The sequence below is a fragment of the Nannobrachium achirus genome (assembly GCF_963921795.1).
Source record: "Nannobrachium achirus genome assembly, chromosome: 15".
Lineage (NCBI taxonomy): Eukaryota > Metazoa > Chordata > Actinopteri > Myctophiformes > Myctophidae > Nannobrachium > Nannobrachium achirus.
In genome coordinates this window covers 30,345,598-30,360,882 of record NC_137822.1, presented here as the reverse complement: position 1 = coordinate 30,360,882, position 15,285 = coordinate 30,345,598, and the positions used below count along the sequence as shown (strand labels likewise).

General features: G+C 43.0%; 1 protein-coding gene across 1 annotated transcript in view; it reads left to right on the top strand.

The window, feature by feature from the left end:
- lpar1 (lysophosphatidic acid receptor 1) overlaps positions 1–12,430 on the top strand; it is a gene marked incomplete at its 3' end in the record, with an annotated part of 78,638 nt that extends 66,208 nt beyond the window's left edge. The window contains exon 5 of the mRNA XM_080743541.1: positions 12,075–12,430. Coding sequence (XP_080599667.1) covers positions 12,075–12,430 — 356 coding nt within the window. The remainder of the gene's footprint in view (positions 1–12,074) is intronic.
- Positions 12,431–15,285: the final 2,855 nt, after the last annotated feature.

Below are 15,285 nucleotides of genomic sequence, written 5' to 3'. Positions count from 1 at the left end.
ACACACATCGCACGCACCAACAACACGCACACACCAAAAACAACACCCGCCTCACCTACAGTATACACACACCATTTTCAGGCTTGTCGTACAGCAGGCCCTCTCGCTATCGATAAGTGTAAACATTCGGGCATTGAACTCGTCAAACTTTAATCTAATCATCCCGAGCAGAGAGGACGACAGCTAGGGCTGATTGACGTGGGAACGTGGCAACAGAGGAAGGAGGAGAAGCCGCGGCGCTCGGGGTGGAAAACCCAGCGGAAAGCCACAGATCTGATTCTGAGGCATGTGGTGGTGGCTTCCTCTGTACGCCGCCTCGCCTCAGTGGCACAACGGGTAAGAACCACAGAGAATGGGGGTGATGATGACACAGAGACACAGAGAGACAGGGGCGTCACAAGGGGTAGGAAAGTGGGACTGAGTTACTAGGGCCCAAGGTGGTGGAGGGGCCTTAATTATTTTATACTTTAGCTATTGAAAAATAGCATATATACAAGCTCACAGCGTGGCACCGAGTGCCGCGCTGCGAGCTTGTAGATCTGCTATTTTTGTAAAGTCGTGAAAATGTGTGCAAATCTTTGAATATATGTATTTTTTAAGCGAACATTTGTGACTCAAATTTTGCTTCTGGGGGGTCCCTGGAACTCAATATTTTGAGATGGGGTTCCGTGGCCAAATACATGTACCATTTTGGGGGTCCTTCACATGAAAAGGTTTGAGCTCCACTGACATAGAAACATATTTTTTTCAAAAAACCTCAGAAGGATTTGAAATATTCAAAGATTTTCATGATTTTTCAGTAGTTAAAGCACAGGGGCCCCGCAGTGAATCCTTGTACCCAGGGCCCAGAATTTGGTGCGACGCCCCTGCAGAGGGACAAAGAAAGACACGCGAGAAAGATACAAAGCGCTCTGTCATTCAATGTTATATGAGTTTTAAAAAAGGATCTCAACAGAGGGTATGCGCGTGACATCATCATCATACCCGGAGGATATGCGGGAAGGCCTACTGAGTGGCAAAAAACGACTTCTGGCCTTGACAGCCCATACATCCAAACAGAAAAGTCCAATCTGATTGCATTAAACAACGTTAAACTCACTTTGCCTCTCACTTTGCCACTCGATTTGCCATTCACCTTATGCATGCGCATACATACCCTCTATTGAAACAGGCCTTTCTCGGGAGCACATCCTTTTAGTTGACCTTGTACCAGTGAACCTTTTCCTATGCAAACTTCTAATATATTCTTCTATCAATCAATCACAACAAAAGAGAGGGACGAGGCTGAACGAGTCTGTTAGTAGGCAGAGAAAGAAAGACAGAGAGACAGGGATAATAGAGGGACAATTTACAATTTAGGCATTAAGACTTACAATAAGCAAGGTAATACATCAACACATCAACATCAATACATCAAATGCAAAGAAATAGTAATCTAAGAAAAACGTAGGTAGACCAAGCACCTATTCAGTAAAAACGTTATATTAAAAAAAAATTGCTATCTATCCAAGTATGGTCATTGAGGGTAGGCAAGTGCTACATTAAGTGCTATGGGCTAATAGTGGAGTCTGAAAGGTGAGTCTTCAGTCTACGGCGGAAGCTAGGGAGTGAGTCTGCAGTTCTAAGTGCAACAGTAGTTTATTCCACAGTTTGGGGGCCAGGAGGGCGAGATATAGACAGAGAGAGAGAGAGAGAGAGAGAGAGAGAGAGAGAGAGAGTATCAAGACTATTCATTTACTTGTGGGTGTCATTTTGAGGGGCCCTGGAGAGAGCATTAGTGGAGACCCAGGCTATGAGACACGTGAGAAATGATAACTCTGGATAAAGTAACGGGGACTTCAGCCCGATTCATACTTTCTCGTATGACCGTGAAGCTCGCTGGAATAAGCGAGCTTACTGTAAATGCAGCAAGCTGGAGGAACACAGAGATCTATAAGGCCCCATTAACACTGACAGCCAAATCCAGCCTGAATCAGATCTGTGTCACATCCAGATTGGAATCTGATTTGTTCCACGTGAACATGTGACCATTTAAACCAATCAGATGTGGACACAAACTGGATGTGACACAGATCTGATTCAGGCTGGATTTGGCTGCCACTGTAAATGGGGCATAAGAGGGTCTGTTTGTGTGTGCGTGTGCTTGTGTGTACATGTATGTGTGTCAGACTGTGAGTCGAGAGCTAATCTTGCAAACCGCAGGAGGAGCGTAGCGTTATTAAATGCTTAAAAAAAAAATCTTAGGTCCCAAACGTACTTCTACTAAACTTTTCAAATACTTTTATGCTTTTTGAAATATTTCACTTTAATTTCTAATAATGGAAGCCATTGGGTCTTGCATCGGGCTGAAACCTTCGACTTATCATCGGCAACTCATTTGTAGATCAGTTGTTTTCAATCAGTGGTCCTTGAGGGGGTTCCAGGTGGTCCCTAGTTAAATGATTGACAGTTGGTAACCAAATGGACCCTTATACAGTAGATATTTAACTCTTGAGAGTATAAAATGAAACCAAATGGACCTGTTTACGCTCGTACCTGCATTACCTAATTTACAGGTACAATAAGTCTACACAATTAGAGAATGTAGAGGAATTTTAGTCAATGTTATCTCTCCTATGGTACCATATCAATACAGCATGGAATTGTGGACAAAATCTTATCCAACGATAACAAAATATTCTAGGTTTTGGGTCTGAAAGGCTAAATGTCATCAAATGGTGGTCCGTGGCTCAAATGCTGGATGAATAATGGACCTTGATATGGAAAAGGTAGAAAACCACTGCTGTAGATAACTGACATCGCAGGCTGGCTACATGAAGTCAGAGTTTCACATCAGAGCCATGCGGTCCCCATGTGGATCCCGAGATCCACATGATTCAATTTTGTGACACTTGCTCCCCGAGAAGAAACACGACACGAAAAGCCTTCATCAGACCGAAGCGTTTTCCGACCAACACAAAGAAAAATCACATTAGGAAAGAGTTCCCCCCATTTCCTAATCCAGAGGATGGGGTGGGAGAGAGAGAGAGAGAGAGAGCGGAAATGATTGCGGAGCCTGTTGGAAAGTGGTCCGAAAAGAGCTCCTAAATCATTGTAATCATCTGCTAGAGACAGAGCTGTTGTCGTACAGAGAGCTGGGGGCTTTGATGATCTGAATTAGATTCTGTGTCTGGTTGAAAGTGATTATGATGTTGCTTTAGTGAGTGCTGAGTAATGACGGACAGCCTACTGAACACTTTAGCCTGCGCTGCACTTAGATGCGAGTGCAGTGTCACACATCGAGGATAGGCGATCTGCAAGCTCGCGGCGTTTGGCGCTGTGAAGTGTCGTGTATAGGTCAGCTATCTTCGGCATCACTGGCAGGGGACAAAGCACTGTGTAACTCAGGCTTTTCTCAAACACTGTTCTCAATCTCGTCATGTTTGTGCATTTGTCTTTTGTGTCTGGAGTGTTTGTGTGTGATGCGTGTGTTGTGTATGATTACAAGTGGGTGTGTTTGAAAGTGAGTGAGCTCTCTTACCATGCTAAATTGTGTGCATGCTTGTGTGTGTTGGAGTGACTGCATGTGGACACATATTTGTTCTTCGTTGTGTACAGTAATTTGTATGTACACGTCTTTATTTGTTTATCTAACCTGTTTTTATTATACATTTCTTTCTCTTTTCTGCTCTCACGCTACCTCTATCCTCTCTTGGAATACTACAAAATGATGAAGCGCTCTCACAAAAATATTATAAAATATGAATAATAATGTTAATAATAATTCCACCCACTTGCGCCTGTAAACCTGTGATGTGACAATAAAGAGGATGCTGATGCTTCATCGCTTTTTGTTAAATACATTCTTCCCTCGCACACCGTCTGTGCGTGCATATGGCATGCAAGCGCTCTATGCATTCTTAAATGTGTGCATGTCTGTGAGTGAGAACGTGCATGCATGTGTGCGTGTGTGTGTGTGTGTGTGTGTGTGTGCTTGTGTGCGTGCATGTGTGTCCATGCAGGGTTCTTTGCTGTGGTCTGGTCTCCATTATTTCCACATTGCTGTTCCCATCGCTCCCATGGTCACTTTATTCTAATGGATCCTTTGTGTATGTATCTCTCTCTCTCTCTCTCTCTCTCTCTCTCTCTCTCTCTCTCTCTCTCTCTCTCTCTCTCTCTCTCTCTATCTATCTGCTACTTCCCAAATCCTGTTTTTAATTTGCAGTCATTCCATTGGTGCAGTGTTTCTCAAACTTTATTTAATGTATTTTTGCATGTATTTGTTTTTGCATTTGTATTTGTGTAAATTTGCGTCAAGGGGAGACACTAAATGAATATTTGGGGTCTCGAGCTGAGTTTTGTTAACACAGCTTTAGTGCATCTTTGGGTATTTATGCCTTCCTTTATTAAAAGCAGAGTCAGACACACTACTTTCTTTGTTGAGGCTGTTTTATTTTTTATTCTTTTTTAATTAAAAAAGAATAAACAAATGTAGCCCCCTCACGCATTAGAAAGACAATATCAGTCAACAGACCCAGGGATCGTGTGTTTTCAATGAGTCTAACATGGTTAAAATTTAAGTTGTTGAGTGTGAAGTTCAATGCAATGGGCTTATATAGGAGGGGGCGTGTCTGATAAAATGAATAACACATATCGAAATAAACTTAAAAACTGACTGAGGCGCACGCAAAAGCTAAAATGACCCCAGAAGTGTTTTAAAGTAGAAAATATACCTTTCATGCAGCTTGATTTATACTAGAAAATAACCGATCTACAAGCTCACCATGTGACGCAATGCAACATTGGTTATTGTAAACTTTTTGTATATTCAGTTAAATTCTAACTTATCGATAACATAGTTGTATATATTGCAATAATAATGGACCCGTCTCAAAGCACGCTTCGAAAACCTACACTAGAATTATGCTAGTATAGATCCGTTTTGTGTGGCCCACATTTTCATTCAATGCACACAGGCACATTTTGAGATGAAGGGTGTAACACAAACACCATATACACTCCTGGATTCACAGAGGAAATGAAATACTCATTTCTAAAGCCTAGCCCTAGAGTGAAGCCTCTGAGCTCAGCTTTCAAACAGACGCTGTTTCTTCAAAGGTGCCCGAGCCACTAGCAGCAGCTTGTGGGAGTTGTCCGCGCTCTCTCTATCTCTCTCTCTCTTCTCCCATGCTTTCTTTTTTTCTCTCTCTCTTTCTCTGCACAGACAGGGGTCATCACCATGTTGGCTTGAGGTGGACATTTTTGACGTAGATGACAGATTTCCGTCGCGGACATGCAAAATTAACATACAATAATATTGCCATAAACACATAAAGAGATGCCTTGAATGACCATAACAGGTCTGTAACTCTGGGAGTTTACAAATGGAACCAAACAGACACGTACTCTCAGAGTTCATATCATTGTTCATCATAATGTGCCACAGTGTTGTAGTAAATCAGTGTCATACATATTCTGAAGAAATACTGCAGACTTGACATTGGGTAATTGGGTATTATGATAAAAAAAAAAGAACATTATAATGTTGTGTACAACATAAAATAAAATAAAATGGCCAAGGCCATATTTGCTTCATACACATTTGTCATATAGGCTACTACTTATTGATGACCCCTGCTCTGCAGTCGGTAGTGCTGTCGCCTCACAGCTAGAAGGTCCTGGGTTCGATTCCCGCCGGGGGACGCTGTGGGTGCTAGGGGTGTGTTCTCTCCTCCGTGTCATCAGTGCCCATACCCTAGGTGGGTTTGGCGAAAGGGCCTTTCTGTGTGGAGTTTGCATGTTCTTCCCATGTCCCCCAGGTTAGGGACCCTCACAAAAAACATGCAGTAATCCTGGTCTCTATACTGTCTCCCCCTGGCCAGCCAAGGGCACCTGATGGAGGGGAAAGGAACTGGTTTGAATAATGTGTTCCTTGCAAGCAGGGCTGTCGTACAGATTTTTGGGAGGGAAGTCAAGATCAAAGACCTGGGCCACCCCTCCACATGGGAGGGGGTTTTTCGCCCGCGCATAGCACGGCCCGAAAAATACGGGTTTTTCACAGGAAATTATTAATTTTTAAAGTAAAAAAAATGTTATAATATAAAGCATGATGTCTTAATCTTACCTTGGGAGAAAGTTATTTCACAGTCACTCAAATCTTTCCTACACAAAATAGACTGCTCCCGAGTCACGTTCAACGGGGCCCCCCCACCACAGGGTCCCCCCTTTCCGGGAGGGGGGACAACAGTACCCTTTTTTGCTTCCAAGCGCTACATCCAGCTTGGGAAACTCCCCCCTGTGTCAGGTGATAAGAGGCCTGCTCACTCCTCATGCATCGAAGGACGTTTGAGCTCAGTTCAGGGCCCCAGGTTGACAGAGGGAGTGTAGTGCCCAGGATTACAGTTTAGGCAATTGGCACTGGGTGAGAAAATGGGTTACAAAATCGTTAGCCTCGGAAACCCAGGCTTTTCAAAATCGTGGGAGTGAAGTCCTACCTTATGCTCTCAGACATAATTTGACACTCCAGATTGTATTTTGTTTTTGTCCTCCTCACTCTACCCCCCCCCCCCCCCCCCCCCCCCCCCCTCACTCACTCACTCGCACACGCACGCACGCACGCACGCACGCACACACGCATCAATGCACAACATAGCAGGTCAATGCATACAGCTCATAATACTGACTCACACCCTGACCCTTTGTCCCCAACTTGGTCACGTGGGTTAATAGACGATAACAGTAGAAGAAGTATATACAATATATAATATACCATGTGTGCTGGAATGATTTTTAAGTGTGGGGGCCAGCAGAGAGGTGGGGGGGGGGGGGGGGGGTTACATCAAGACAAAGTCCCAGATATCAATGAAATGAAGCATCTGTACACAATTTACTGTTTTTGAGCAATTAAGTTGCAAATTAAGTCACTTGGCTGAGGTTAAAAGACCCCAAACAACTTGTACTGTCTGCAAAGATAATTACGCTTGAACATTCTCTCTCGTGCCTCGCGCGTGTGAGCCTTCCCTCTTTCTGTCCCTTTCTCTCTCCACACGTGCACACACACGTGCGTTTGCACACACACACACACACACGCACGCACGCACGCACGCACGCACTCATTGTTTAACAGGACACACTATTATCTTACCATGCTTCTTCAATAACTTCTCTGTCTTGTAGCTTATGTTAAGGCTACTCAAGACATGTTTCAGTTTCCCAAGTGGTGGGTTGGGGGCCAATTTGTGGGTCGCGGACACATTTTTATGGGTCCTTTTGTTTTTGGTTTACACCATTTTGTTTCTAAATATTATTATTTAAAAATGATTTCATAAGAAAAGCATGGGAATTTCATGAATTAACAACAAATTCAATGAGTTTCCATGAAAAGAAAAGAAAAAAATCGAACCTCTGTTCGAAGTGGAGCTGTGAATTTCATGAATTAACAACAAATTCAATGAGTTTCCATGAAAAGAAAAGAAAAAAATCGAACCTCTGTTCGAAGTGGAGCTGTGTGTGTGTGTGTGTGTGTGTGTGTGTGTGTGTGTGTGTGTGTGTGTGTGTGTGTGTGTGTGTGTGTGTGTGTGTGTGTGTGTGTGTATTGCAGTTGATGCTCAGGGCAGGCTAGACTCAACAGCACCTCTCTGGTCACCCAGGATCATGTGTACCGATTTTTGTGACATTTGAAGAAAATATGTAGGAAAAGGAGCAAAAAGTGTGTTTTGGAGAAAATTCAAGATGGCGGAAAATCTATCCTGGCGCAAATGGGCGTGGCCTATATGGGGAGATGCGTCTTGACCCAAGGAATCCAGGGAAAAAAGAATTTTAATTTTCCGATCTACGGTTCAAGAGTTACGGGGCAAAACGCAAAGTGGGCCGTTATAGCAACACCATGAGGCCGAGTGATGTAATTATTTTTCAATTCATTCTTAAAATCATTATGAATCTCCTCTCCGAGGTTTGAAACTGTAGCTCCTATGCTTTGCGAGAGAAAAATACTTGAATGTGATGTCTTGCATTGTCCCATTATAAGTCAATGGGGACAATTCAGCGTTGTTTTTTGCCGATTATGTCGCCATTGTAAGGCGGATCGGAATGAAAGTTACTAGCACACCATTCCCGGCCGAGCCGCACGTTTTGATGTATATATTGCGGGGGTGGCGTAAATGGTGCGGGACTAGTAGCGTGCCGAAGTTTAGGCTACATACAGACACGGACGGAGACCCACACACACGGCCACGTATAGGGAGCTTGTGTTCCACACAGCTCCAAAAATCTAAGAAATTCCATAAATTAGAAAACAAATTTTTAAGTACAAGCTCGAACGACGTGTTGTGAGCTTGTAGATCTGCTGTTTTCACTAGTTTGGGTCATGGGCAAATGTCAAATTCCTTTTTTGGGTCACAAGCTAAAAATCGAACCTCTGTTCGAAGTGGAGCTGTGTGTGTGTGTGTGTGTGTGTGTGTGTGTGTGTGTGTGTGTGTGTGTGTGTGTGTGTGTGTGTGTGTGTGTGTGTGTGCAACAGCGCCCCTCCCTTAACATGTGTGGTCAGAAAAGGTTACTGCAGGCTACAGACAGACACGCAGACACGGAGACAGACAGACAGACAGACAGACCCACACACACGGCCACGTATAGGGAGCTTGTGTTCCACACAGCTCCAAAAAGTGTGGGAACCACTGATGTAGACAATGCTTCATATCATTGACTACTAGTAGAGTAGGCTATGTTATGTTAGCAAATCATAGTTCTAACTACAGGATAGGACATAAATGACTCACACATGCAAACTGATATGGTTGACTATTTGATAAACATATTGATTGGACAGAAGAAAATGTGAAAATAGCAGATCTTAGCTCACTAGAAGCTTGTGAGCTTATAGAAGCTATTTTCACTATATTTGATGAACTACTAGGACTTACTGTACATAGTTATGCACTGATTACATACATACAACATACATACTATATGAAGTCCAGGCTATCGTCATGGATAATCAGAATTTTGCATTGGACATTTGTTATCTAAAGTCGTAATGAATTCCCCCCTGGGGACTGTGTAATCCACTGTTTCCCAAACAGTTGGGACTGGGGACCCATTTGTGGGTCATAGACCAATTTCTATAGGTCACGACTCCAGTAAAATCCCATTTCTTTTCCTACTTTTTCAAAAAGTAGCTAAGATATCGTCACTGTCGAGCAGAAACCTCGTATCTCCAAGTTTACGTTCTTTCGCAAAGTAAAGCCCTGCTTCATCATACAAGGCCATCGCACAAAAGTAGTGAAAACAGCAGATCTACAAGCACACAATGCCTTGCACCGCGAGGCGTTGTGTGCTTGTAGATCGGCTGTTTTCACTAGTTTACATTTTTAAAATGATAAATACAAAACGAACAGTTTTGGACATACAAGGTTTCCACCCGACAATGACGATATGCTAAATACATATGTTTGCGCTATAGTTTAGTCGTCTAATCTCTCTTTTGGGTCTCGGCCTGAAAAGTTTTGGAACCACCCGTGTAAACTATCTACAGTAGGTTGTAACACATGCAATACAGGTAACACTGCCACCTGGTAGGTTAAAGCTGGGGGAAGAAATAGATCACGTCAGTAAGGAAAATCACCTACATCAAGCAAAACCGTTATGAGAAGAATACGGCACATTTCTTTGATTTACTGTTGGCAGAAAATCCGGAAAATCTGCAAACTGCCTGGGTGTTGCTTTCCCTTTCCCATAACATTTCCGACAACCGACAGGATTCTTTTCCTTTTGGATGTCAATGTATAATTGACTTCCTGTGTTGTTGTTGTTGTTTTCTGTGTATGTCAGGGTTGGGGAGGGTATTCCGTCTGGCCCTGATCACTGGGTTAAGTCACAGGTACAGAACAGAAACAAACCTAAATGTAATGGGTTTTTATTTTTCCACAGTTTTTCTAAGGTTACTGGCAACACTACTTAGGAAACGTAAAAAGGCACTACATGTGTAGTGTTGTGTGTACAGTATGTGTCTGTGGCCTGACTGTAGTGAGTGTTGTCCTGTTCAGAGTAAACGCCTTTGACTGAGAGACAAATACTTCAGATAGTTTCGCTGCTGCTAACGGTTTAGAGACATTTATCTAACTCCAGAGAATCCGCCTGCATAGCTGCGAAGTGAGGTCAAGCCTTCACTGCAGCTGCTGCCTCTACCAAACACTAAGAGAAAACAGGCCTTCCTGTCAATATCATCTCTCTCTCTCTCTCTCTCTCTCTCTCTCTCTCTCTCTCTCTCTCTCTCTCTCTCTCTCTCTCTCTCTCTCTGTGTAAACTCTCTAGTTTCATATTCCCCTTTTCTTTCTTTTCCTTCAGTTCTTCTTCTTCTTTTATTTTTTACTTTTCTCCCATTCTCGGCCATTTTGAAAAAATATCACAATACAGTACGGTAAATGAAAATATTTGTTTTACATGAACCTAATGGCTTCCATTTACCACCCACACCACGAAGCAGCCCTGTCTGTTTAGTTTTTATTCTCGCTGTTTGTCTGTGTGCACTATGCACAGCTCATCTCGGCATCAAACTCGTTGTGCATACTGCCATGGACGAGGCTCCACCCCAAATGTTTCAAATCACCAACCTCATATAATAGCTATATATAATAGACTGCGTTACGTTTTGGCCTATAACTCTTGAACTGTAGGTTGTAGGCTACAATCAAAATCTGGATTTTTACATAACTCCCCATATAGACCATGCCCATTTCCACCAAATTTGATTTTCTTCCTCGCATCCTGACGGCTACAAGCCACGTCTTGCACAGCCCTGGCTAGACAACCCAGCCTGGAGGAGATGCTCGCTCTCTCTCATGGGAGAAAAAAATATATGTTGACTAGATAATATTTTTTTCTTTAATGAATACAAGACACTTGAACTTGGTATTTATATGAGTAATGAGCAACTGGCCCTTGTACAAAGTTGTGACAAATGATCTAATTATAGAACGGGTGCTGACCAATTACATTCCCCTCAGCCAAAAAGTGTCTAGGATGTTGAACATGCGGTTTTGGAGAGGGAGATGTTGCTTGTACAGTGCATTTGAGGTCAAGGCCACAGTGTTGATCGTGGGGAATTTGGATTTTGGAGGAAGGGCGGGGACAGAGATAAATAGAGGCTCCTCACGCCTTATAAACCCTTTATCTGGCACGGTATAGTCTGACACCCTCAAACAAAGATCTCATGGCCACCTAAGGTGTAAAGTCTACATGTGGGCAAGCGCCTGGCATCCTGTGTGGTCTGGAATGCCCTCCTAGAAGCTTAGGCTGGCAAAATGAAAATATTGTAAAACTTTGTTGAGGTGCCAACTCATGGACATTTTATGGCATTGTGCGCCAGCAGACCGTTCCTTGTTAATATATCAGGTCGCACTTGTTGATGGTGACGTCACCAAGAATGCTGGTCCCTCATTGGCTGTTGATGGTGATGTCACCAGGAATGCTTGTCCCTGATTGGCTGCGGGCATATAACACAGGCAGAGGACGCGACAGAAACACAGAAGGCAGTACTTGCACACTCTGCTGGCGCAAGTAAATAATGAATAATAATAAATACAAGAGTGAAAATAATAATATATGATTAAACATAATTATCTTTATTCCGAACACACAAAAGGAAATGTCAGAAATTGCAATGTGTCAGAGCTCATGGATATTCTCTCCCATGGGGCGATGAGGCACACATTATTCAGATTGAAGACCAAGGAGACTGTGACCTTTGTACACACTGTGTGTGTTACACACTCCATAAGTACCAAAGGGTCCATTTGGTTACTTTTTATGCTCTCAAGAGTAAAATTATTGTTTAACATCTTCATTATTTGCCATAATTTACAAGAAGTCTACGCAATTAGAGAATGTAGAAGAAGTGTTGTTATGATCAACATTAGCCTGTTATCTCTCCTATGGCACCACATCAATGGAATTGTGGACAGAATAGTTGGGTCTGAAAGGCTAAATCTCATTAAATGGTGGACCTTGATGTGAAAAGGCTTGAAAACCACTGCTTTAAACCACAACCTCTTAGGGCTTATTATTGCTTTAATTCTCTCTTTCTCCCTCTCTCCCTTCAGGTGCTTTCATCGTCTGCTGGACTCCCGGCCTGGTGCTCCTGCTGCTCGACGTCTTCTGCGCCAACTGCAACGTCCTGACCTTCGAGAAGTTCTTCCTGCTCCTCGCCGAGTTCAACTCGGCCATGAACCCCATCATCTACTCCTACCGCGACAAGGAGATGAGCGCCACCTTCAGGCAGATCCTGTGCTGCCAGCGGCAGGAGAACGTCAACGGGACGGCGGCGGAGGGCTCCGACCGCTCGGCGTCGTCCATCAACCACACGGTGCTGGGCAGCGGCGGTGGAGGCGTGCACCACCACCACCTCCAGCAGCAGCAGCAGCACCACCATCGAAACAACGAACACTCTGTGGTGTAAATGACGAGGAACAGCCAGGGGTGGAGGAGGCAGGCGAACATAGAGATTAAGCCATTTTACTCTACAGGGGTTTAGTCTCTATGCAGATGTTTGGCCGCGAGGCGTCAAAGTCTGGTGAGCGGGGAGGAGGTGGAGGACTTGAGGAGGACTGTGTGAACCTGGAAGTGAAGAATTTGTGGAAAAAATGGGGGGAGATGGGAGATGTAGTGGATAGTTTGATGTGGACTACAGACAAGTGGCTGTACGTGAGGATGACGTGGATACGGAATGGCGGAGACGAGTGGTGTTGACAACGAGTACGTTTAGGATCACAACGGCGAAGAGGGGGAAGGTTGGCGACTATGAAGAAAAGTGAAAGACAAATATACTTTATGTCTGTCCTTGAGACAGATAAGTGGAGGAGTCTCATCATTGAGGACGCTTCATCGGCTGTTAGTATTTTTTGTTGTTTTGTTGTTGTTGTTTGCTTTTGATTATTATTTTTTATATAAATGGTGTTGCTATTGGCAACACCCGATAGTACTATTTAAGAAGTGATCTGTGAAGTGAAAGTAATGCCAGTATAACCAACCCACCATCATTAACAATACATCCTACTGCAGAGGCTTTCTAACCTTTCACTCTGGGAAACTACAGGGTCAAAAACATTATATTCCTGAATTGATTCCACCAGTTTTTGTGTCAGCTAATCTTATAGAATTTATCCCATGTTTAGCACACAAGACTACAGTATTTTTTTTCCTTCATTCCTTTCATTGCAAAGGCTTATAAATGCATCAGCACGTCACATACCATGTGCTCTTGAATACCACATACTACATACTGTATATACAAATACTGTACATTATGTATGGTGACCCAGAGACAGACGTCACCATAATAGCCTCATGGAGGATCTAGGCTCCATTTGGAATGTCTAGGATCCATTTGGAATGTTGGTATTAAACCTAGAGGTATGATACCAAGTACCACCATTTTCAAGACCCAATATGACAGTTTTAGAACCCATTCTACAAACCCAGCTTGTGAAATCACTATTGCTATTTTGCCACACGAGGACTTGCAAGAAGTACAGTGGTGCTATACTGTGCAACGCATGGTATCCTGGCCCATAGTTTGACAAACAGGCCTTGCTAGCATTTTTGCACTAGGGTAATCTTTTTTTAAGATTTTTCTTTTTACAATTATTAATATTTTGTTTTAATCAAACTTCGTTATGGACTCAGTTGTTTCCGTTGCCCACCACAAATATTATCATGCTAAACTCCTTCAGAAGAAACCTCTATTGCCATTCCTCCGTCCTAGACAGTAAAATTGTCAGTGTTAATTCAACTCTGAGGGTGTAAACAAGTGGACCCATTTGTGACCATCTTCACACTCTGGTAGTAAAAGTAACACTGGAGTTTTTTTTACTGCATTCCGAGTCTCCGACACATGAAGGGTCCAAGATCTGCAAGAAATCATGCATTGTTTACCTCCCTCTGGAAGAGTTGTTCCAGAGATGTTACCCAGAAAGGGGAGGAGGGAGGATGTTTGCCTCTGTGGGGGAAGATTGTGTTCCACAGCGCTATGCAGACAAGAGGTGAAGGCCTGTTTTCTTTTTTCTTTTTTACATAACATTTCGAGTGAGTGTTAACAGACTTATGGTACTGAAGTTGAAGGGCCCTAAATCTGCCATGCCGTCCTTACATTGATTATAGTGGAAACTAGTTCCGTTAGTAGCCTATTTTCTTTTCGTCCCTGTGAATTATAAGGCTAATTCAACGTTTCAGTGAGTGAACAATGATATATGTGACTTTAATTGGAGTGCTGTCCATACATTATTTCTTGCCTGTAAAAAGGGCTAGACCCAGAAATGCTACAAACCCACTTGGGTCAACTCAACTTGAATTCCTCTAGGCTGAGTGTCAGCTACTCCAAATAGGATTTTCCATTCATCGGAGGTATGGGAAACACTGGCAAAAAATAAAAAATAAAAACACTGGCATGAAGGCTTGATGGCATGGCTGCCTTAAGTGTCAATCCCACCGGGCACAAAAAATATAGTTTTTTCAACTGAAGTGGATGGTAGCATCCTGTTGTCAGCAGGAACGGCATAAGTAGGCCATACATGGGCTACTTGTGCGCCAGCAGAGCGAGCCATGAGGTGAGACCAGGAATCCTGGTCCCATTGGCTGTTAATTATCGTTATAGTTATTTTTATTGTGCCTGGTGGGAATGACGCTTAAGGCATGTGTTAGCGGCATTCTGCTGTGGCTCACAAGCTCCTTTTTGCTGAAAGTCGATATAAACATTTACTGTAGGCTACAGGACGATTCTGAACCCATTGTCAACCACATGGACTGTGTCTCAAACAGAAAGGCTCTGATTTACGTCATCAAGCAGCCCTCTTCACGGAGAACGTTAGCCACATTTAGCTATCTCAATTTGAACAATTTGAGTTTTGGTCTTTTTCATGTGATTTCTCCTTAGATAATATTAAATTGATTCAGCATAAATAAAACGTTTAGTTTAATTTAAAACGAACTAGCAGTTATTTCGAGATTGACGTTATTGTTTGCACATAATTATGGGCATCCTATCCCGAGAAGGATACTGTATACTACACAACGCTGATGCTGCCTTTCAACAACCAAATGAAGGCATTTTAGCATGCAGCGTTTTATCTTAACTTGTGAATGAGACAGACCTTTATGCCTTCCTGCTTTCAAATGCTGCCTGCGGACTCTAGCAGGAGTTCGACTCAATTCTTTTTTCTTTTCTTTTTTTTTCATACAGGAATTGTGTGAAATTGAAATGAATACTCTAGGTACCAAGCTGTACTGAAGAAGATAGATTCAGGTTATGTTTTGTGT